This window comes from Thermobia domestica, chromosome 7, assembly GCF_964235325.1.
Source record: "Thermobia domestica chromosome 7, izTheDome1.hap1.1, whole genome shotgun sequence".
Lineage (NCBI taxonomy): Eukaryota > Metazoa > Arthropoda > Insecta > Zygentoma > Lepismatidae > Thermobia > Thermobia domestica.
In genome coordinates this window covers 184,993,489-185,019,341 of record NC_137460.1, presented here as the reverse complement: position 1 = coordinate 185,019,341, position 25,853 = coordinate 184,993,489, and the positions used below count along the sequence as shown (strand labels likewise).

Genomic DNA, 25,853 nt, shown 5'->3' with positions numbered 1-25,853 from the left:
ACTCTTATTAGGAGGATACGTGTTTCGACAATTCCGCTTCTAATGGGGAAAGGAAACAATTTCCATTATATTCGACCCGATGGGAGCTCATGTGATTCGGATTCCACGTTAATCTGTAGGTCCCGTCTCATATAGCCTCGGTGCTAAATAGACGTTAAACTCAAAATCACGTCATTATATTCGAATTTCCGATTCTTTATACAGAACTACTTTATTGAGTATTCGTTTAAGTTAGAGGTGAGAAGTCTGGTACATTAACTCCTAATTTAAATTAGTGGAAGACGTGTTTCAGCCTTTTCAAAATTTCTGCTATTAAAGGAGATAGTTTCCAGTATTAAAATTTTCGATTCTTTAATCAGAAAATGGTTAATGTAGGTGTTCGCTTAAGTTGGATACGTGAAATTCGATATATAAACTAATAATTAAAAATGAGTAAAAATGTGTTGCAGCGTTTTCGACAATTCTTCTAAAAGGAAAAGAGGGGTTCAAATTTCCGGTTTCATATTCAATAAACTTCATTCTTCCCATGTAAAGAATGGGCATTTCTTTTTGTTCTATTATAAACATTCATCATTTTGCTTTAGTAAGCATATTTAAATAAACACCTAACAGTCTAGTTCCATTTGGGCCCCTTCCTCCTTCCCTGCGTGAAAGCACATTAGTGTAACTCCTGAGCTTAGCCGGCACATCACTTCTGATATGCGCAGTGAACACTTGTTACTTGCAAATGTCTTATCACGCAGATAACCTTTAAGCTTCCAAATAGGTGGAAATCTAAAGGGGCAGGTCGGTACTGTAAGGAAATAGATAGGGACACTATCGTTCATCCCAGTTTTGTGGTTTTCTGCGTTGACATATTTGTTTTGTATGCGATCTGACATTATCGTGATTTAGCTTAACGTCAGTATTCAGTAATTCCAATTTCTTGGTTCATAATATACAGTTAAGCGTGTTCAGTGGTAAGCAGTCACTTTTCTTGATTGTAACATCGCTTTCCAAACAGTCATTGAAAATTACTTCATTTTGTCCCTAGAAGAAACTAGTGATCAATTTATTGCACAGTTTGTACAGTTGTGGATATTTCGGATGTCTCCTTTCAAGATAATGAAGAAACAACGAGAAAAACATTACGTTCCAGAAAGTTTTGAAAAAAATCGTCATACACATAGTTTTTTTCCTTCATCGTACACCTTATCAGTAGCTTAGAAATGCGATAGTCAGATTTTTCCTAAGGCATGATTCAGCATAAGTGTCGTGTGGTGTAACGTCATGCCAACACGGAACAAATTGCACGAGAAGCGCCATCTATAGGTCCTTGTAAAGTGTGTTTATCACAGTTTCTAGCCAGCTAGTTGTAGTGTAAGAGTGGGTGCAGAATGAAGCGTGAAGAGTCAAAATACCTGAACAAAGCGATAGGCAAGTTTTTCCAGAGCCAAAACGGCAATCGAAAAGCAACTTTAGAGCATTTCCGGAAGCAAGGTGTGTCTGACAGGACAACCCAGAGAGCCATAAAACGTTTCGTGGATACTGGAAGCACTGATCTAAAGCCGTCATACCGACCGAAACCAAACACCAAGCTAGATGCAAGGCTCAAGAGACTATTGGTCCAAAATCCATCATGCTCATACCGTGAGTTGGTAAAGCGCGTGGGAACGTCGCAATCTACAGTGAATCGAGCAAAAAAGAGGCTTGGGATTATCACTAGGAAGAAGTAGCATAAACCAAAGTACGTGAAAAATCAAGTGGAGCGAGTCAAAAGGGGCACAAGAAAACTCTACAAGATAAGTGTTCCTAGTGGCGGAGTTTTTTTTTTTTTTTTTTTTTTTTTTTTTTTTTTTTTGTAATGGATAACGAAACATACGTGTTCGCGGATCCCAAAGAAACGGCTGGAACTGAGTACTATAGCTTAGTTCCAGGACATGCTATCCTATACGAAGCTCGAGTGCAACAAAAATCGAAATTTCCAGCTAAGTACTTGGTTTGGCAAACCATTTCAGAAGACGTTGATGTGTCCGAACCATTCATTACCACCGGTACCATGAACCATTATATATATAGAGAAGAGTGCATCAAGAAACGGCTATTTTTGGGGAAGAAGAGGACCATGGGTATGTATTATTTTGGCCAGACCTGGCAACTTCATATTATGCGGGTACAGTGACCAAGCTTTTAGAGGATAACAACATCCACTTCGTTCCCAAAAACATTAACGCCCCAAATGTGCCCCAAAATCGATCTATCGAAAGATATTGGGCACTATGCAAGGCTGAATACAAGAAAAGGAAGACACCTGCAAAGAATTTGAATCGTTTCAAGCGCGTGTGGGCAACCATTTCCAAGCGAGTGGCAGAAAAGTCCGGAAAAAGGCTGTTCATGTGCTTCCACAGCAAGCTGGTGGAGACCTACAGGCATGGGCCCGTGTCAACCAAGTTGTAACATTTTCTTGCAGCGTTTTGTACCTTCTGTTCCTGCAAGAAAGAATAAATAGTTTATCGTGAGTATGGCGCTTTCTATCTTGATTACAATTTCGCGACACTTATGCTGAATCACACCTTATAACGTAATCTCAAAATAATTGTTATAACGGTTTCCTTGGACATTCATGTATTTTCCATAAGTGTTCGTACATTTGTCCTCTTGAAATACACTTTATCCAAGTGTGTCTAGTTGTCACTGTTTGTGATAGTGTGTGGCGTGTCATGTGTGTGTTGAAGTCACTACTCTGAAATTTGACAGATCACCTGTGCACATTACTACGGGTCATTGTATATCACCATACACTACGAGAAATCCGCTGAGTAACTGAGGATGAGTTAACGCTAGATTTATACAAGGACTCAATTATTGATGGTTTACGGATGTTCACATCTTGCCCATATGAAACCTGTAAGGAGAAAAGCGGGGGAAAAAAGTGTTCCTAGTCAATTGATCAGTTACAACCCAAAATTCCCCCACGCAAAATTGAATTGCCTTGACATTTTAAAGAAGTTACAGAGGATTGTGTTATAGTTCTGGACTAATGTTTGTAAATGTTAGAGTACACTCATTGAAATCAAAAAATAAATAAATGATGAATGACTTTCTTTTTTCAGTAGTTGCGGAATAATTAGCAGTAACGTTTACAATGGAATCCGTGGAAGATGGAGTGGAAGATAATAGCCCTAAAGAACAGACAGTGAGCGATAGCGATGACGATGAAGATAATAAGTATGTTGAGAATTTTGAGAACTTCAACTGCGAAGTGAAGATAGAAGAAAACGAAACTGAATGCATCGACCAGAGTTATGATCATAATACCGAGGAATCTACACGGTTAGTAGCAGTTCTTTTCTATACGTTTTCTCTTAGAGTAGCGTTCACTTAATGTGTAGACAACGAGCTAGTAGCAGGTGTGATAGTTTTGACTTAGGGAACGTTGAGAACTACAAATCAATGATTTGAAATAATCATTATAACTATAGAAAAGAACGGATTGAAATGATCCAAGTAAATGTATGTTTATGGTAATTATGTTCAGAAAACTAATTGCGTGACTAAGAATTAGCTTTTACTGCCTGTCAACTTCTGTATTGAAAATGTTCAGTAATGCTCATTCGAAATAAAAAAGGTTAAAGAGTTGAAGTAGAAATAGTAAAGCCTGTTGCATAACGAGTGCATCTTTGAAGCGAATTCAATGCTACATAAATCAACCCTTGCATAATCTACACTCACGAATGACGTACAGTGAGTATCATTATGTCGTTGAAATCAATTGAATTGTGGCTTGGGTTGAGATAAAATTAAATGCTTTAGTTGTTGTAATAATTTTATGTTAAATCTTTAAAGCAGTAACCGAATAATAAACTGAACTTTAGATTCACGTATTACTGCAGTCAGATAGTTTTATACTTCGGTATGTTACTTACAGACTTCAATATAATCAGATCAGAAATCAAGAGACTGAGTTTGTTGTTCAATGTGCGTAAGGTCATGAATAAATCTTACAAGGAGAAAGCAAGCTTTGGTAAATGAACTTCCGAGACCATCTTTCGCGAGGTAGTACTGCACTTTTAAAGTGTTAATATTGCAAACTGGGAGAGCGCAATAGCCAAAAATAATGGAGAAAAAGCATCTTAGGCCCCTTGCAGATTATGCGGCGTTTTGCCGCAACCGTCACAGCGCCGTGATTATTTTATTACCATTAGCATATACGAGGCTTTTCAGATTATCCGGCCACGGCGTTTCGCCGCTTGCGGCCGCCGTAAATATCACGGTGCCCTTCAAGATGCGACGTGGCGCCGCGCCGTTCACGGTGTGTTGATTACTATTGTCACTTATGGTTCTCTGTAGACTAGATGGCGTGCGCCTGGCAAAATTCTATAGTTTAATCTTGTATTATTAATACCTTGGAGAATGTTTATTTAGATCCTGTTTTATAAAATTAAATTTGGTATTGTATTACTTGAAGATATATATATATTTCCAAAATCGAGTTAAAATTGTATACAAATGTTTAAGTATGAACATCAAACATTTTCGAAACGTAGAATTTCCAACTATACCTTAGAGCTACGGCAAGTCTTTCAGTCGGTGAAATGGCGTGTCTTAAGTGGGTATTCTGCCTTAAAATTTGTCCTTTGATTTTCTCTTAACAACTCATAGCAACAATAAGGTTGCTATCGACATACGAAAATAATTTTAAAATTTCGTTCCACCACTTCTTAAGTCACTAAGTAATAGCACAAATGCACCAGCTACAGATCTTTGAATATTCAAGAAGTGACCCCATTTTCCTCGTCTTGCCTTCGTCTTTTAGATCTTAAGTAGAATCAGTACAAATAAAATAATCTATATCAATCATCCATACTGTCTCTATCGTAAAAACAACAAATTAGTTTGGACGGCCAAAAAGCTGCCGTGATGTTCACAAGAGCTGTATGTTTCACGGCACGACTTTTATACACACGGCGCGGCGTGTAGTGTGAAAGAGGCCTATTCCGACTCGCCGCATATATGATACGACGCTTAAAGTTACCAAGTGACGGCGTAGCAGAATGAGGAGCATCTACAGCTCAGGTGCAGAGGGTCCCGGTTTCGATTCGCGATCGGGTCTTTTCTTTTGTTTGTTTTAACCAATAAAGTAGCCATTTGTAACACAAGCACGGCGTTATATGCGCTTCCAGTTTGTAAAACGATAACGCGCTTCACTGTTTGGTTCGTGGCTACGGGTAAACCTCAGCGTGCGAGTGCTATTACCAGTCTCACAGTATCTAAAGTAATTATCACACCCACCAGGTAACAGCTATTATTAAAAAAAATCCTCTGGAGCTTCAACAAGGGTGTTTTCAGTAAGGACGGTTAAAGATCTCCCTCTCTCTCCCTTTTTTCTTTTAACTTACACAAGCGAGGAAGAGAGAGAGAAAATAGGTTAAATATCTCTTAATCCTTATAAATATTCTCGAACAACCTTTCTTATCGATCAATTCTAAATTAACTATGCAACCTATTTGTAAGAATCCAGGGGTGTTCTTACTTCTACTAGCATACCAGACTCAAATTTAAATGAAAACTCATCACGTTTCCTCTTTAAGATATCTTTATTGCAATAAAACGATAATATCTGGAGATGAGTAATTTGGAAAGTATAAGGTCTTTAGGTAAAGTATTAATCTGTCTCTACTTACCCTCCCGGAGACTAAGAGGGACGTAAAATTTTCTCTATCCTAATCCCCAAAAATAATAGGGAATTAGTTCCTACTATAGTAGATCTAAAATTTTCCTGCTTCTGTCATTAAACCAAAATACACTTATCAGGGTTCACTCAGGAAGCGTTGTTATGCAAGCTGATGAAGTGAACCAATTAACAATACTAAAGGTGCCTTCATCACTTATCGAGCACCTGACCTATACCTATGCGAGTAATAGCCCGGAATCAGACCTTCCTCAAGAAAGGATACTATCTAACAAAATTAACTAGAAATAGGTTCAATGAGGATATTGGAATAGATCCCAAAAAGAGGCTTTTTAGATCAGCTCTCAGATGTAAAGGTATAAGGTTAAATTCACCCGTTCTGTTCCTCTAGTATTCTAGAGCGGAACCAGATGTGTTTTTAAACAAACTATCAGTCTGGCCTTATATAGCCAGACGTTGGCCGGTTTCGAACCCGAAGCCCTCCAATTCAAAAAAGATAAGCCTAGCCACTGGACCCAAACATGGAGCCCAAAACACACCATGGAGTGTCTAATGTAAACTATATGCACTAAATGTCCTAGTTAAAATTTTAAAAGTGAAATCGCGAGCTAACGTTTATGCTGAGTAAAATTTATGTATCCGTTATGTGGAGAAATAACTAGAGATGCAGGGCCTTGGAAAGAAATCGGCTTTTTTGAAAATAAAACTCGGTTTTTTTCTGCTTGGCTTTTTTGCTTGGGAAATTTTGGGCTCTTTTCAAAATTTTGCTTTAAATTGATAAAGCATACTTTGTTTCGCTTCTGTACAGCATAAGAACTCATTTGATTAGTGATTGATGTAGATAATAATATAGAACCTCTAAAATAAACCATGAATTTCCAAAAGATTTTTAAAAAAAAATTCTTAACATATTTACATTATGAATTCCAAAGGATTAACCAATATATATATAATAATTTTTTAACTTCTTATACACAAAAATAAGTACCTTTTTTTTAAAAAAATACACATATAACTAGCAAAATTGTATGTAGAATTTTTATGTCAAAATATCACACACCCTCTTTTTGAAACAAGAAATAAAACATGAGAGAAATACATTTATATGATGATCTTAAAAGCTGCACATCAAGAGTTTGGTTTCGGGTGGTTCTGTACATTCTTGAAATTTTTATGTTTTAACTTTCATATACATTGTATGAATATTCCGAACAAATTTTTCTTTCATTGATCACATACGTAATAATGTTACCACGTATCAGGTGCTTGGAATCTACAAAATCGGTAAAATTCCGAATTCTATAATGCACTGACTGTTTCTTAGGCTTGTTCAGAATTGGGAAAGTACCAAATTTTCTGTTAATGGATCATATGCGTAATAGACTGTTCATCTGATCGTGCGGTTTCCTAGACTTATAACCACCATCACGGTTTACCCAGTCTTGAAGGTTTCTGAATTTTTAACGACAGGAATTCAACATATCATTAAGAAACTTTTTTTTTTAAAAAAAAAAAAAAAGATAAAAACTATGGAATACATTTAAGAAGAGTGGAAAAAATCAATCACTGTTCCAGTTCACAAGAAAGGCGACAAAACTGAATGTAATAATTATCGAGGCATTTCTCTTAACATTCTATTAACAAGATTGATTCCATACGCAGATGAAATTATTGGAGATTATGAGTGTGGATTTAGGGAAGTCGATCAACTGTCGACCAGATATTTACTATTTGATAAATTCTCGAAAAGAAATTGGAATATATTACGCAGTACATCAGCTGTTTATTGGTTTTAAAAAGGCTTACGACTCGGATAGGAGGGAAACACTGTACAACATTCTTACAGAATTCGGAATACCGAAAAAGCTAGTTAGATTAAATAAAGTGTGTTTAAATGAATTCCAAAGTAAAGTCCGAGCAGAAAAATTCTTGTCCATGAGCTTCCACGTCGAGAATGGCCTGAAACAAGGAGATGCGTTTATTGCCATTATTGTTCAGCTTTGTTCCGGTGTACGCTATAAGGAAAATTAAAGATAGCAGCCAGGCCCTAGAGCTGAATTGTATTCACCAGGTTACGGCGTATGCTGATGATGTAATTTAATAGGAGATGATAGGAGAACAATAGAAAGAAATGCTCAGTCCTTATTAAACGCTTGCATCGACATTGGCTTAGAAGTAAATGCAGAGAAAACTAAATACATGGAAGTTCACCGGGATCGTAATATGGCAAATTATGGATGAGTTAAAATATCAAATAATAACTAACTAACTAACTCTATGGCCTATGGAACCCGGAGGTTCAATGCCGCGTTCACAAAAGCTCTCCACTGATTTCTATCCTTAGCTAACTGCATCCAGTTTCTACTTTGTATTCCAATCTCGGCGAGATCCATCTTAACACTGTCTTCCCATCTGCGCCTAGGTCTTCCTAATGGTCGTTTTCCGATTGGTCTTCCAGTCAAGACTTTGAAAGCGTTTCTATTTTCTTCCATTCTAGCTACATGACCCGCCCACCTAAGCCTCCTAGACTTGACGACCCTAACAATGTTGGGTAGACCATATAAATTATGTAGTTCCTCGTTATGAAGTTTCCGCCATTCATTCCCGTTCCTCTTGGGTCCGAATATTCGTCTCAGGATCTTGTTCTCAAATACTTTCAGTCTATGTTCTTCCCTCAAAGTAAGCGACCATGTTTCGCAACCATACAGAACAGGCATGATTATCGTTTTGTATATTTTAAGCTTCAGATTCCTCGATAGAATTCGCGACGACAAGAGATTTTGAACTGAATAATAACACGAATTCCCTGCTTTTAGTCGACATTTAATTTCTTCGTGAAGATGCTTTTTTTCTGTTAATATTGATCCTAGATATTTGAAACTGTCCACTTTATCAAAAGTATTATTTAACCCTTATCCGGGCAACCGGGGCCTCCCAGGCCCAGTAGCTTCATTTTTCTAAAATTTCTCAATAACCATACATATTTCGAAGACATAAAATATTGAATTCTTCTATCTTTCGTCGAAGTTAAAATCATGAACATATCGAGTTGGTAAAGCTTTTTTTTTTTTTTTTTTTTTAATATATAATTTGAAAATCTTTTCTTGACGTAACCGGGCAACCTGGGCCTAGGAGGCCCCATATAACTTTAGTGAAATTCCTGTCAAATATTAGATCAAATTGTCACATAATTATATATTGAACACGTGACTATTGTAACCTTTAGTCGGAACAGTATGCGGCAACAGACATTGAATTTTGAGTGTTCTGCACTTAAAATATGTACTGGGCCTGACAGGTCCTGGTTGCCCGTTTACGTTACAAAAATGTCTGGACTGGATTTGCTATTCTGCTTGGTCGACTTACACGCGTGACACGAAGTTTCGCTACTTGACAAAAATATATACCGGTACATTCTAGACTAGTCTGAACAGTAAGTGACAATAGACATTGATTTTGTGTATTCTGCTCTTAAAATATATACTGGACCTCACAGTCCCCGGTTGCCCGTTTACGTTACAAAAATGTCTTGCCCGGATAAGGGTTAATATTTTAACGCATCCATAATTTGCCGTATTACGGTCCCGACGCACTTCCATGTATTTAGTTTTCTCTGCATTTACTTCTAAACCCATGTCCCTGCAAGCGTTTAACAAGATCTTTGCATTTCTTTCTATTGTTCTCCTATCATCCCCTATTAAATTTACATCATCAGCATATGCCATAACCTGGTGAATACCGTTCAACTGTAGGCCCTGGTTGCTATCTTGGATTTTCCTTATAGCGTATTCCAGAACGAAGTTAAATAATAATGGCGACAACGCACCTCCTTGTTTCAGGCCATTTTCGACGTGAAAGCTCGTGGACAAAAATTTTTCTACCCGGTCTTTACTTTGGGATTCATGTAAACATATCTTAATTAATCTAATTAGCTTTCTCGGTATTCCAAGTTCTGTAAGAACGTTATATAATGTTTCTCTCCTAACCGAGTCGTACGCCTTTCTAAAATCAATAAATAGTTGATGTACCGGGGTATTGTATTCCCACTTTTTTTGGAGTATTTGACGAATGGTAAATATTTGGTCGATAGTTGATCGATTTCGTCTAAAACCGCACTGATAATCTCCAATAATTTCATCTGCGTATGGGGTCAGTCTTGCTAACAGAATATTTGAAAGGATTTTATAGGATGTTGACAGAAGAGAAGTGCCTCGATAATTATTACAGTCAGTTTTATCGCCTTTCTTGCGAATTGGCACAGTGATTGATTCTTTCCACTCTTGTGGCAATTCTTCCTTGTTCCAGATAAGGAGAATGAGTTTGTGTATTCTGTTCCACAATTTTTCGCCTCCAGCTAAAATTAACTCAGACGGAATTTCATCTACACCCGGAGATATGTGTTTCTTTAATTTTTTTATAGCGGTTTCTACTTCTATTCGGTTGGGTTCTGGAATATACGGTTCTGCGGTGTGTATCACCTTCTCTCCACGCACACTAGTTTTTGGTTGCGTGTTAAGCAAATCGTCAAAGAAATCTTTCCATCTATTTAAGATGCTATCCGTGTCAGTGAAAACTGTACCTTCAGATTTCTTTAATATATAAGCACGAGGTTGATAGCCTTTCTTAAATTCGTTGATTCTCTTATATATGTCCCGGATGTTTTTATTTTTACTATTATCTTCAAGTTCCTTAATTTTAGCTTTCAGAAAATCGCATTTCTTTGTTCTAAAAGTTTTGGAAGTTTTGTAACGGACCAAAATTTTAGACTTTGTTAGTTACAGACGTTTTTAATGTTTTAACAAATAACATAGTTTTCATCTCCTAAAATAGATAGTTCTATGACAAAAAAAGAATTTGTAGAATTATTTATTTTGTGGCAAAGATGTTTTATATGCAGAAAGGCTATAAATATATAGATTCGGATTATTTTTAACATTTAAAAATTATAATTATTATAAAATCTCTTTCCTTTTAACTTATGAATATTATCATGTATTTGAATATTGTCATATGGTATAATTTAATGTTCCCTTTTAATAATTGCAAACCTATGTAGAATGTTATGACTATGACTATGTTCTAATTTGTTGGAAGAAAAGAAGGAAAGAGATATACTGTTGTTGATTAGAAGAAGTGAAATATATACAAAACCTAGTTAAGTATCGACAACTGAAGATAGTTAAATTGTCAATAAATTAAAATAGTTCCATTAACAGATAAATATAAAGATTCTGTTCGTGTTCTGCTAATAGGTAACGCTATGAATTGTTTTAAGTTATATTGTAAAATGAATAACGTTACAAATATGTGTGAGTAATCTAGTTACGGGTCCCCTCAACTTATTCTTCTTTACCTCACCTTAAAATGGATCATCTTATTATTTTGGTATATCTATATACAGGCGTAATAAAATGCAAGTAAGGAAATTAAGTTTTGACGTTGGAGCTGTTGTTCTTTTGATTTATAGAATCCTGAAGTAGTGTAGATATGTGTATATATTTCCTAACGTGTACTGGATGGCTGAAGGAGATATATGAGAGTCGACTAGTGATATTACAGGTGGATTCCACGTATAAATAATAATTCAAGTTCGAGCCGATGTTATGCCGAACTGAATAAAATAATGATTGGTGTGGAATCCGATGTGCTTAATGAATCACTCTGTTGACCTTACTTTGATGTTCGCCCTTGTACATGTAGATGTTCTATTATGTGACTGCACACTTCCAGGCCAGTTTACTTTATGCTTACGTCGAATAATCCTGCCATGTTTAAAGACAACGCCTAGTAATACAAAATACCTTTCACAGTTAGGGATTCCAATCTAAGGCGAATCTGGAGAAGCGATGTCCTGAACCTTTTTATTTGATGTAACAATTCTCTATGTTGTCGAATGAGATAAGAGAAGAGAATATGTTATAGTTTCCCGCCTGATATCTGTGAAATTTTGTGTAGTTATTTCATTCGGATTTTGTAGCCAGCGTAATTTTGCCTGTTTTCTCTTCTCTGCTAGTTTTATGCATTCCTGGTCGAACCATGGTTTATTCCTACGGATTTCCGCGTGTCCCAATTTTTCTTTTGCTGAAATTTTAATGCTATCTCTAATTTCAATCCAGGTATCCTCAACACTAGGGCACTCCGAATCTTCTAAAGCCGAGAATTTATTCGAAACTTCAATGTGGTATTTCTCTCTTACCTGGCTCTCTTCTAATTTCTTTAAATTGAATCTCTCCGTTTTCGGATAATGAATATTACCTTTATTCATAGTAAAATATCAAATAATACTTTCGACAAAGTGGATACTTTCAGATATCTGGGATCAATATCACCAGACCAAAATCATATCCACAAAGAAATTAAATGTCCACAAAATCAGGAAATTCGCGTTATTATTCAGTTCAAAGTATTTTGTCGTCGCGAATTCTGTCGAGGAATTTAAAGCTTAAAATATATAAAACGATAATCATTCCTGTTGTGTTTTACGATTGTGAAACATGGTCGCTTGAGGGAAGAACGCAGACTGAAAGTTTTTGAAAATAAAATCGTGAGACGAATATTCGGACCCAAGAGGAACGGGAATGAATGGCGGAAACTTCATAACGAGGAACTACATAATTTATATGGTCTACCCAACATTGTTAGGGTCGTCAAGTCTAGGAGACTTAGGTAGGCAGGTCATGCAGGCAGAATGGAAGAAGATAGGAACGCTTTGAAAGTTTTAACTGGAAATCCAATCGGAAAATATCCATTAGGAAGACTTAGGCGCAGATGGAAGGACAATATTAAAATGGATCTCGCAGAAATAGGAATACAAAGTAAAAACTGGATCCAGTTGGCTAAGGATTGAAGTCAGTGGAGAGCTTTTGTGAACGCGGCATTGAACCTTCGGTTCCCATAGGCCATAGAGAGAGAGAATATATTTAAGTTAATCACAACTGCACAACCACCATGAGTGAGTGGTTAGCTTTTGCTCTTCTATCTGTAAGTCTGGGATTCAACCCCACATTCGACCATTTTGACAAAAGTTTTTCTTAATCGTATATGTGAATGTAGAGGTAATGCGTGTACTGTGAGTTCTGGCCGACTTCCTTTCTTATCGTTTTTAAATCGTTGTTATTACTAATTACCAGCAGTGACGGATTTGCGAAGGGTGTTAGGGTGGTGATGTTTTACGGGTGAAGCTTGTAGCCCGAAATTACAGAATTTCTAAAACATACGAAATATTTGTTATGCTTTTACTCATAAACTTCAAGCTCTTCTCAAATAAAAATTAGGTATTTTTAGAAAAACTAAACATTAATAAGAACCCCACCTCCCCCAAAAAAATACTTTTCTAAATCCACCACTGATTGTCAGTATAAAATGGTATTCAAGTTTGTATCCGGAAGATTATTGCTAAATCATTGCACAGCTACAGTGTAACAAGAATGTGGAAGTACGCTTTGACAGATATACTGACAAAGGTACACTCTGATGGATAAGTTTAACTTATGTGCTAGAAGCTAGAGTAGGCCTACTAATCTCTAGGTAATGAAACACGGATGACTAAAATGAAGTGATGTAGAAAAGATAAAAATGTCGATAACTCAGAAGTTAAAATAAAGTTAAATATCTTCTCAGTTGCCCTCAAATACTACGTACTTTATGTTTACTTTAATTCATAAAACATGTGTTCCATCCATCATGATGGTGAATTCCAGAGCGAAATATAGCATTTAGGTTATGAAATCTTATACTATAAGAAAGCTATTTAAATAGAAAAATCATGAAAATAGCCAAAATTTCCAAAATTCTCGTTTTTTCCTCAAAAAAGCCGGCTTTTTATGTGCAAAAAACCATCGATTCAAAAAAGCCGGCTTTTTTGCATCTCTAGAAATAACAGATTTAATTCTGAACTATTCCCGTGAACTCACTTGCCACTCACTATACAATACACAGACTTTTCAGCCTATTATGAAAACATCCGAACGACAGTCATCATTTAGACTGTTTCACCAAGGAACTCCCATTTCCTGAAATTGAAACCAGAAAAGGACAAAACTACCTCTCCCGCTGTTCGAAGCACTAAATGGTTCCTCGCCTCAAGAGAATGCATTCTGTATATATGAGAGATTCGGAAAGATACCCAACCGCTTTTTCTAGTAAAACTACCCATTGACCCATATACATGGCATAGGCGGAATAAAAGAAAAGGAAAGTAAATCAGGTCCCCCTTCCCCTCTGTCGGTATTCTAAACATGATGGCAACGGAACAATGTTTCCAACTAGCATTCGATATCTATAAAAGAGGAAAATTATCTATTTTTCATTTATATGCTGCAGAAAGAATATGCAAGATTAATATATGGATTATACAAGGTAGATAAACGATATTCTACATGAGTAATAATAATAGTAATAATATATATATCACAGAACCTTTATCTCTGAAACAAGTCCTGGTTTATCTTATATCTATTTAATAATTACAAATATACAAGAATATACATTCATGTTTATATATATAGAGTTACCTTGAAATATATATGTGGTGCCTTCTATTTCAATTCAGGCAGAGCATGTACCATCACCATCTCAGATATTGTTGAAACTTTTTTTTTATAGCAACTAGACATGTTTTTAAGAGACCCGTGTCCATACGAAGTGGTCCAGAGGTGGTTGCTCGACCATCTCCGAAAATTATAAAAATTTTCGTGTGATGACCCTTGTGTATGAGAAGGTCAATAACATCATTCATGTTGTTGTATGTACAAGTGTTCCTGAATGGCGGCCATCTTTGTTGTCGGTGGAGTGCCAATTTTTGCATTTGCAAGCGTTTACGAAAACTACAGTTGCTCAGGACGTACGCATCAGACGAACACCAAATAAAAACGAATATTTACAGAAGAGACAGAGGTACAGGGAGAATATAAACTTTTGCGTCTAAATAAATATGCAGGGTTACAAACCAATACATGAATTCCCCAGAAAAACTACAGAAAATTACACTTTTAAAGGGGCTGTATTTTGGAATGGCATAAAGTGGGAGGATATGTTTCATGCTACAGGGTGTCCGAGAAGTCCTTCCCTGATTACAGAAATTGATAACTCAGGCTAGAAATAAGATAGAAATATGAAACTGGTGTTGAATTGTTTACAAACTATAAAAGTTTTTGTCTGTGTTAGGTTTGTTCTGTTTTACCAAGTCTCAATTTTGTTTGTTTTAGGTTTGTAGTACGTAAGTAAGAAGCCCAAGAAGCCATGCCAACCAACCAGGAGAAGGCACAGTGTGTCCTGTGGTACCATGAGACACGATCACCAACCACGGTGCAGAGACAGTTCCAGACAACATTTGGGAGGACTCCACCTGATGTCAAGAGCATTAAAGCCTGGTATGAGAAGTTCAAGAACACAGGGTCGGTTGCTGACCTTCCGAGGTCTGGTCGACCAAGAACCTCAGCAGACACGGTGGAGGCTGTGCGGCAGTCTTTTCTGAGAAGTCCTAAGAAATCGGTGCGCAGGGCCTCACGTGAATTACAGATGCCAAAAAGCTCTATCCATGACTTTGCGGTCGAAATGCTATCACGTATTGAGGACGTTTATGGTTATCTCAGACGAATTGCCTTTTCCGACGAAGCGACATTCTTTGTCAGTGGAGTAGTGAATCGCCATAATGTACGCATTTGGGGTTCAGAACCCCCCAGGGAGGTCAGGGAGTTCACCAGAGGCAGTCCAAAGGTGAATGTTTGGTGCGCGTTATTGCACGATCGAATTATCGGGCCATTCTTCTTCGCTGAGGATACCATCACATCTGCAGTGTACCTGGATATGTTGCAGCTGTATGCTGTTCCTCAGCTGCTTCAGTATCGCCCCGATGTCGTTTTTCAGCAAGACGGTGCACCACCTCATTGGGGTTTGGACGTCCGTGCCTATCTCGATAGGACATTTCCTGGGCGATGGATTGGTCGTGATGGACCAACAGCTTGGTCCACGCTCTCCTGACATAACCCCATTAGACTTCTTTTTATGGGGTTATGTCAAGGATAAGGTCTACCGAACACGTGTACCAGATCTTGAAACCCTGCAGCAACGAATAACCACAGTCGCTGCATCGATCCCTCCAGTGATGTTGGCTAATGTGTGGATGGAAATTGAATATCGCCTAGATGTGCTACGTGCTACCAAGGGTGCTCATGTGGTAGTGTACTGATGTGACCAAAACTTTTATAGTTTGTAAACAATTCAACACTAGTTTCATATTTCTATCGTATTTCTAGCCTGAGTTATCAATTTCTGTAATCAGGGAAGGACTTCTCGGACACCCTGTAGATCTCAAAAAGTATGCATGGTGCAGCTATTAGGCCCGCTTTTGTTTGTGTTTAGTTGTGCAAAATCTTGCGCGTGGCGTTTGTTCCATCTTTCTAGCTCCATGATCATTGCCACGTCTTGTTACATGCATATATGATAACCAGTGGTGGGTAGCAGAAATATTATAAATAAATCATGAATTACCTGCAGTTGAAGTGCTGTTTATACTTCCACATGGACCTTCAGCAGAGTACAAGTTTCCAGAAGAGCATAAGAGAAGTGAAAATAAGTGTTTTGTGACTATCGACAATGTGCTACGAGTTGTGAGTGCACCAACACCTATTGGACCATCTGCACGGTTACATGCCATTAGCAAGCAAATTATTGCTTCATGTGGGAAGAAAAAAAAGTGAAATTTTGTTTACCACATGGACAGGCCACAATGTGCCATTGATCATGCTGGGATGCTCGTGGACGACAGGTTGCTCAGGGGAATTTACCATCTTGGATCCTTCAGGACCTTAAAACTGCCCTCAGGGTATAATGGTACAACGTATCTGTGGAACTCATGTACTCTCGTGAACAGCATGGCAGAAAGATTGTACAGCATGAATTGGTGGTGTCCAAGGTAGTCATACCTTACTGATTTCCTCAGAACTCCTCTGTGTTTATAAGTGACATTTCATGTTATAACTTCATAGTGGTCTCCATATGTTTGTTTGTTTGGTTTTTCACGTCATGTTTCTGTCCATTATGGCGAATTCTGTCATATTTGGTCAGTAAAGCTCTCTCAATATTGCTACTCATATATTGTACCCTGACTGTGTGAAAGAAAAGAAAGTATGGCTGAAAATGTTCTGTAGCAATTGTCAGTCTTTGTTGCAAATTTAACCAATGTTTACCATATTTTCTGAATAGTTTGAGATACCTAATTGCTGTAAAGTGCAGTATTAACTTTACGTCTATTGAAAACTGTATACCTGGTTGGATATTATACTTATCCAAGTAGTATATCCGATTAAAACATTTTGATAAAAGTGAAATTTTCAGTTTCTACTAGCTGAACCTGTGCTCTCTACACAGCGCATCATAGCGTATGAGCATAAATCTCCTTCTCATTCCTCACAACAAGGAGGGTCATCTGAAGGCAAAGGTATACGCCGAAAAGATCCGGAATCTTGAACACCTTGAAGAACTCATATTTGCAGTCTGTGCCGATTTTCACCAGAAACTCTTTTGAGGGTCATGGACAATTGGGTCGAACGACTTATCTTATGCATAACTCGGGATGGGGGCCACGTAGAGCACGTGCTCCGCCATGCGTGATAGGCAAAATTAGCAATTTGAAATGCCTGTAACTTTTGAACACATTAAGATATCAACAAACCGATTACACCATTGTGTTTGTCTTTAAATTCTAGCTTAAAGTGATGTGCCGCATGACCATGTTCCCATTTAAAACTCTTGACGTGAATTCAAGATGGCGGCTTTCAAGATGGCCGCCATCTTGGTCACCATCACAATCCGACTACATGGTTGTTGTTCACTATTTTCCACGAACACGGATTTTACAAGGGGTGGTAAGGGACTTATGGCCCACCCTGTACTTGCAGGGGCTATCACAATGGACAAAGCTGTTTTATTCTTGGCGAAACAAACTATTTGCAGTAAATTCTCCTTCTCTTTTAGTGATGTGTTTTGAGTTTCTAAACTAAGTAGATCACGGTGATTTCGATTGATGCCATTTTGTATTTTACATACGCATTTCGACCCTAGTGCACGCAAAATGTTGCGTCCATAATACTCTAAATGTGACACCCGCAAACAAATTGACGGTTGTATTTCATTTGTTAAGTCAATAATAATAATAAGACAAAATAAAAGTAAAATCGGAGAGTAAACAAAAACTCTGGGCTGGAAGGGTTAATATTTCAATATAGACACTTAAAATGTCATGTACTTTTCCCTAATGTATTATTTAGAAAGGATGATAACTTTTTCTTTTAGATAAATTTACCAGTGATGAATAACTAGAAATTCCCAAGGAAATTTTAAATGATTTTCCTGGCAGTTGCATGTGATGCGATTTCTGCTTAATATTATTTTATGGAAATTTGTGATGGAAACTGTTTTGAGGTAGACACATACTGTATCTGTACACATAAACTTTAGTTTCAAGAAAATACTTTGTAATTATACACATCACTTTAACAGTGAGTCAGTAAGATAGTTGTGAGATTTAATTATTCTAATGAACTTAGTGAAATGTACTAGATTGGTTTGTTGGATTTAAGTTCAGCGTCCCTTTCAGTAGCGAGACTGTATGAAATATGGACATGTAGCTTAACGTGGGATACGACTACATCTGAAACGTACTAGACTTACTGCGAGGTAGTTAATAAGGAATTGGGTCATATTCGAGCAAGCAATCTATTTCCTGAACTCGTACATGTTATATTCTTATTAGTTTGAATATCCTTATCTATAATAGGAAGCATATTCTATTTTTCAAGTAATTGTTTCCTGATTTAAGCAAAATGTGATATACTGTATTAATATATGTAAAACTTTACGAAGCATATTCTATTTTTCAAGTAATTGTTTCCTGATTTAAGCAAAATGTGATATACTGTATTAATATATGTAAAACTTTACCTAAAACTTCGTGTAATAGTGAAAAAAAAAACCATTAGCTTCCGATTAGTTTGTGAATCTTCAGAGTTTGATAAGTGGTCAAAAATAATCAGGTAAGTGTGATACTTGTAACGCGAAATTGAGTTGAAATCGCTTAATAGGAACGTGCACAACAACATACATTGAAATTCTTAGATGTCAGATCCACTGAGGGAATCGGTAGTATTTTTCAGTGCCATCGATACTTCTTTGTCTGGGATACATAGATAACTTAATAAATAGAACCAATAGGTCATAACTTTATGCTTTGCTACGGATTCTTTAATTCGTTTACTGAATTCATCATTGTCTTCATTTTAGATTCCTATTGCCAGTGTATCCCACAATAACTCTACAGTATTGTGTTATATGGGTAGTAATATGTATTAATATATCTGGTTCGTAGCAGATTGTATTAAAAAAAGTAATATGAATTGTATGCAATTCATGTTAGTAATGTGGTTACTTGCTTGTTGAAGCACCAACTGTATACTTGCCGTAATCCATGATCGGTAAGTGTTTATAGTGTGCGAGAGCAAAACGTAGTGATACCTACTGCGAAGAATTACCATTCGTAAATTCTGAAGTTTGTGTAGTGGAGAAACCTAAATCCCTCTAAATCTTGTCAATAGTGAGTAGGTATTTGCATATGGTTGTCCAGCTCAAACCTGTGTATTAACTGCTCACACATTGTTGGAAGGTATTGTCAGAAGGAAGATAATTCGCCATGTGGGTAAAATGACACCTGTACACTCTTGTTAAAAAAAAAAAAAAAAAAATCCAACGAACCTCACTCATCTGTCTTCAAAAAGCTTTATTCTCGTATTCATAAGAGGAAGTAAATGATACAAATGTGAATTATCTTTAGCTAAATGAAAAATCTTTGTCTGAAATACATAATCATTCTACGCAGAGTTATGAAGCTAAGCCCTTTCAAGGAGAATTGAACAGGACTACATATGAACGAGCGTGGATTAGTAACGAACGCCCATCCATTTATTTTTAACGTCCCACGTTTATGATCCAAGACTAAGGGAGACGTACAGTGATAACATGTTTTTACTCTGTTTAGTTTAGCTAGTATTTAGGGCAAAAGTGCTATTTTAACAGGCACTAACTACATATTAAAAGAAGAAAAATATTATATTTAATGTCATGAATAATGTTTGTATGTGAATATTTATTTTTCCTTCGCTAGGTAGAAGTCTTTGTTTACTCCTTGTTATGACAGTGATCCAGTCACTAAGGAAACAGATTCGTTACTATGTAAATGTTTATTGATAATTAAGACTTGTATCGCATTGCTAAGAAGCAATTGATAATTATTGCAAAATATAACATGTTTATGTGATTGAAACTAGAGTGTAATCCTTAAATAATCACCGTAGTAAGCAGTTAATAATTTTAGATGAATTATACTACAAGATAGTAATAATTCGAACTGTGGAGGATTAACGTTATAGGCGGTGATGATGGATGAAATGGTGGAATGAGGAAAGTGGAAGAAACGAAAGGAACCCAAGAAAACTCATGCGTACTATGTTTCTCCACCACAAAGTCCACTTGTCGCGAGCTATGATCGAATGAGAGGCGTCACGCACCGGAAATGAGCGTTGGGCCACTCAGCCATGTCCCGGACAAAAATGTATGTAGAAGAAAGTGTAACAAGTAACATATCACTAACCAATACAAAGAAAAGGCTTATATCTAAGCTGGTTGTCATCATAGTCTCAACAACATAGTCTCGTAACACATTTCTTCTGTCGCGGTACAGGTTTCAAATTCCTGTTCACAGAAGTCCGTCTTTTGGGACGTAACCTTCTGCTCACAACCAATTTGATGTCAACATCGAGATTTAAACGTTATTCGGTCAAGAATTTCTCTATCGGGTCAGTAAAAGATGATAGTCTGAAGGTACTAGATGAGGACCGTGTTCGAGTGCCTCCAATTCAAATTTCTGGAAAATCTTACGAACAGAAGCACAAACTCAAGAAGTAATTTGAAATTTTCAATTTTTCTATTTCATGGATGCTCGCTTTGTTTCTGGAGTATAGTGGATGGCCCAAGACTCGTCACCTGTAACAGTACATTCAGTGTACCATGCCAGGTGGTCTAGGCACATCATCATTTGCTGGACGTCTCCAACTCGTGCAGAGCTAAAACTTTGATCTCTTAAATATTTTTGCCTAAAACCACTTGAAGAGGGTAAAATCAGGGCTTACAGTAGCAGCATTGTTGGACATTAAAGACATGTTTGGGAAGAGGAAACAAATGACGTAGGGGTCTGAATTCGTGTATGTAGTCCGGGGTCATAAATTAATTAAAAAATTTACAGACCTGTAGCTGCTCCCAAAGGCCTGAAAGAAAAAATCGTAAAGTTGGGGAATTACGCCAATTTGGCATTTTTCGCTGCCCTATATCTCCAATGGGTCTTAGTAAAAATATCTGAAATTTTGGAAATAGTTAGTCCTTTACTATACCATAACAAACAACAAAGCGCGTTTTGTATTTTTGAGCAGAAGGAGGTCACAGTATTAAGGAATGACGACACACTCTAGGAGGTGTTTTGTTCAAGAATTCAACTGGAAATTCGTTGTGAAGTAAAATAAAGTAGGATGAATGGTTAGTCCAGTCAAGGCTCTCAAGCTCGTTTCTTTCCTCTAGTTATAACACTGTCTTATCACACCCACAGCGGCACTGGTTGAAGAATGCCGCTATCAGCAGAAGGCGAGGAAAGTCAAAATGCACACTTGACAAAAAAAAAAAAAAAAAAAAAAAAAAAGTCCGTAAGTACTCCTTGCTCTTGCTTGTGCTGCTTGCAATATCAATGATATTCAATCATGTTTATTCTTGTTTTAACTGTCAACTCATGCAGGAGACTGTTGTCCTTTCATTTGATCTACATTCCCAAGTCAGTGAACACATACTCACTGTAATCACTGACTTCGGAATGTAGACCAAACGAAAGAAAAACAGTCTCCTGCATGAGTTGACAGTTAAAACAAGAATAAATATGATTGAATATCATTGATATAGCAAGCAGCACGAACAAGAGCAAGGATTACTTACGGACTTTTTTTTGTCAAGTGTGCATTTTGATTTACCTCGCCTTCTGCTAATAGCGGCATTCTTCACCAGTTCTGTTGTGGGTGTGATAAGACAGTGGTACAACTGGAGGAAAGGAACGAGCTTGAGAGCCTTCACTGGACTAACCATTCATCTTACTTTATTTTACTTCACAACAACGAATTTCTAGTTGAATTTTTGAACAAAACATCTCCTAGAGTATGACGTCATTCCTTAATACTTTGATCCCCTTCTGCTCAAAAACACAAAACGCGCTTTGTTGTGTGTTACGGTATACTAAAGGACTAACTATTCCCAAAATTTCAGATTTTTTCATCCAGATATAGGACAGTGAAACTTGCCGAATTGGCATAATTCCCCCAACTTTACGATTTTTTTCAGGCCTTTGGGAGCAACTACAGGTCTGTAAATTTTTGTGGATTAACTTATGACCCCGGACTACATGCATACACAAAATCAGACCTCTACGTCAGTTGTTTTCTCTTCCCAAACATGTCTTCAATGTCCAAAAATGTTGCTACTGTAGGCCCTGATTTTAGCCCCTTCAATTGGTTTTAGGCAAAAATGTTGAGAGATCAAAGTTTTAGCTCTGCACGAGTGGGAGTCGTCCAGCAATTTTCTATTTGGTAGGACAAATACATACTGAGATATTCAAAACAACGTAAACGTCTACAATCGAAAAAAAGGAAAATGCCGACAGCCGCTGCGTCGGTATGAAATGTTGTAAAATATAATTAGTTGTGGTTGTGAAATACCCTGATATAGGATAAACATTCATGAAAAAATTAGATTTTTGTGAAAAGGTCGGGCGGCAATTTTTTCTTTTTTCTCGATCTCTTTGCATGGATTGACCCGACTACATTACCATCTTTAAAGTACTTCTTCTTTGTTTCCACTTTCCAGATTAGTGCATGCATGATAAAACTGATGCCTTACGTATTTATCCGCTGTTGTAATAACTGTCTCGCGTAAACAGAAGATGTTTTGAACACAAATACTGTGAACATGATCTGCAGAGATAATATTTGCGGTAGAACCGATTTGAATTTTATCTGTTTCAATTTTTTTTAACGCATATTGGGGAAATCATACATGCAGGAGCGGATTAAGGGCGGAGCCAATGGAGCCCAGGCTTCAGGGTCCCCAGCCTCATGGGGCTTCCTAAAAATCCCTCTCTTTAATACTTAAAATATAGCAATCAGCTTATTATATTATAGACTTCAGACACATGCTATTTTTTTCCCACTCGCTACGCTCGCGGTATCGCTAGAGTTATGTCTTCTTTCACCAGCGTCTTCACGATACTTTTGTAAGGGAGTGAGCTATTTGGGGCCTCTATTACAAACCAAATAATTAGCTTGTGGTGACAATTTCTTTTATGTATCTCTGTCATTTCAGTGTCTTTTAATGACAAAGAATCCTTTGCAGGGCAAAAATGCAGGAAGGAAACTTTTCTAACAATATAGCTTGTACATCTTTACCTGTTTGCTATATAATTATTCTCCTTTTACTCTATTAGTGTTTTTGCAGGGTTGACCATTTGGCTTGTATTTGGCATTTATGTGGCACACTGCAGTATATGAGCATTTAACTGTTAATAATGAATGTAATTAAACTAATTATTGTGAACTTGGAGCACATTAAAATATTACAACATAGTTCTCGGTGTTTCGATAAGTCTATGAGGTTTTGAAAGGCAGCAAAGAAAATTTATGCGCTGGAATTTTTCGTAACATAGGATCCCCTTGAAATAGTCGGCTCCAGGACCCCAAAAGCCTTAATCCGCCCCTGCATATATGTATATTGTTTATTGAAAAAAAAAAAAAAAAATAAATAAAAAAAAAAAAATAAAATCTTCAGTTGTATACTTTCCAACTCACATAACGAGATAATGAAGAAAGAAAGAACAGAAGTGGCCTCTGAAAAATGATGTACATATAAAGTACGATCATTGAGGTAGTTTTGAGATGAATATTTATTTTGTGTGGCTTAGGATTAGACACTTACATTTGAAATTGTATACGTATATATATAAGATATATATATGTATATATATAATATATATATCCTTTTTTGTTTTTACTTCCAGATCCGACAAGGAACGTGAAGAAACTGATGGAGAGAAAGAGAGAGTTTTCCGCTGTAAGTTCTTATGCGAAGAATGTTCCACATATTTTCCTGATTTACAGGCTTTGATTGAACACACTAAGATTCATAGGAATCCAATTGCAGAAGAAACAAAGAAGGAGGAGGAAATAAACGAAGTTCGTGAGGAACTAGTGCCAAGTGAAGTACAAGGTACAGAAGCTTGTCTCTTCATGCGGAAGAAGAAGTACATGTGTATCGTATGTGAAAAATATTTTGTGTGGAAACGTGATTTACTTCGGCATTTGAGAATTCACAGCGACTATAGGCCCTACAAATGTGGAGAATGTAAACAAAGTTTCTATAGAAAGGATAAACTTAATAAGCATTTATTAACTCACAAAAACAAAACTTATCTGAAATGTAGTGAATGTGGAGAAGTATTACCGACCAGAACGAAATTGATGGAGCACGCTGCAGGGCATAGGAAGGGGAAAACATTCACGTGTGCATACTGTGAAGATGTGTTCCGTGGTCAGAACCGGTTACTAAATCATTTGACAACGCATGCGTCGCAAACTGATCCACAGTGCCCACAATGTTTCAAGCGTTTTCCTGATCAATCTTACCTAGATATTCATTCGCTACAAAACCACTTCCCTTGTAAAATTTGTGGACAATGTTTCGTATGGCGAAAGGATTTGTTACGGCATTTTAGAATTCACACGGGTCAAAATTCATACGTGTGTGAGGTTTGTGGAAGAGCATTCTACAGAAAAGATAATTTTCTTGAACATGTAAAAATACATGAAAATATTACGGTTAAGTCCATGGAGACAGATGTGGTTCCTGCTATAGCTGAATGCTCAGAGTCCGAAAGTGTGCCAGGAAACAAAAAGAGCGTATTGCAACCCGAAAAAGGAAACAAAAATGTATCTGGTGGTGGTTTCCAGTGTGAAGTCTGTGGAAAGTCTTATGTGTGGAAGAAGGATTTGACACGCCACTCTCGAGTTCATAGTGTGGATAATGAATTCCGTTGCTTGACATGTGGAAGAGTCTTTGATAGAAAGGATAGATTGGAGTCACATGTTAGGATGCATACACAAATCTTAGACGCTGTACAATTTTAGTACTCTTAATAGCCATGTTCAACCAACCCTGCTATAGCAACTATTTCAGTAATTGCTTACAAAATATGTTAGAAACAATTTCAGTTAACTCATAAAAGAAATAAAATGCCAAAACTATTCTTTCAGCATTTCAGTAGCGTTAGAAACTTACAATATATATAAATAATGTGAAAAATGTGCACGAAACTGGAAATATGTGTATATATACATTAATGTTCGGTTAAAATGTGTAATCCAAAAGCAGGATGGGTGATTTAAACCACTTGATTTTTAAAATAAAAATCTTTGATTTAAATCAAATTCCGAAATAATTCAATGTGAAAATAAGTAAAATCCCGTTTCTGTTATTTTGATTATGGAAAATGAAACTCAAATGTATGTACAGCACGGTATGAAAACAAGTGTCATGCAGAGGGTGATTAGGGAAAATCCCGTTTTGAACGGGTAACGGGAGAATCCCGGTTTCTTTTCGTAACATTGGTTTTTAAATCGTTAACTATTCCAATGGGGAAATCACTATCGACATTTAAGACGAAAATTCTTTTGTGTGCGCTTCTGTTTCTTGCCAGATAATAGAGCCGTATTTAGAAGGGTCCGGTTCCCTCTCTGAAACTTATTTTTTATTATTTTTTTTTAGATTATATAACTTTAGGCAAAATTTATGTATTTTATATGTATTTCGCAAGCCGCAAGCTAGTTCCGATTTTTTAAAAATACGCCCCTGCCAAATATCAGTAACTTTTGTGAAAAGGAAGTGTCATGTTGATAAACGTTGCTGTACTCTCCTTAATGCGTAAGAAACATTGTTTGAGATTGAAATAGATTAACGATTGGGGATTAATTCAAACTTCAACCCCAATACTTTCACTTAAATGGCATAATTAAATTACCAGTTCGCGACTTGTATTATACGAGGAGAA

At 36.8% G+C, this 25,853-nt stretch overlaps 1 protein-coding gene across 2 annotated transcripts in view; it reads left to right on the top strand.

The window, feature by feature from the left end:
• Positions 1-25,228, top strand: part of LOC145690603 (uncharacterized) — a 28,250-nt gene extending 3,022 nt beyond the window's left edge. Inside the window, exons 2-3 of one of the 2 annotated variants that reach the window (XM_081765660.1) lie at positions 3,096-3,312; positions 23,808-25,228. In XM_081765660.1, coding sequence (XP_081621786.1) covers positions 3,125-3,312; positions 23,808-24,933 — 1,314 coding nt within the window. In that variant the 5' untranslated portion in view covers positions 3,096-3,124 and the 3' untranslated portion in view covers positions 24,934-25,228. Of the gene's footprint in view, positions 1-3,092; positions 3,313-23,807 lie in introns of both variants that reach the window. The other variant, XM_081765658.1, reaches the window with a different exon arrangement.
• The last annotated feature ends 625 nt before the right edge of the window (positions 25,229-25,853 follow it).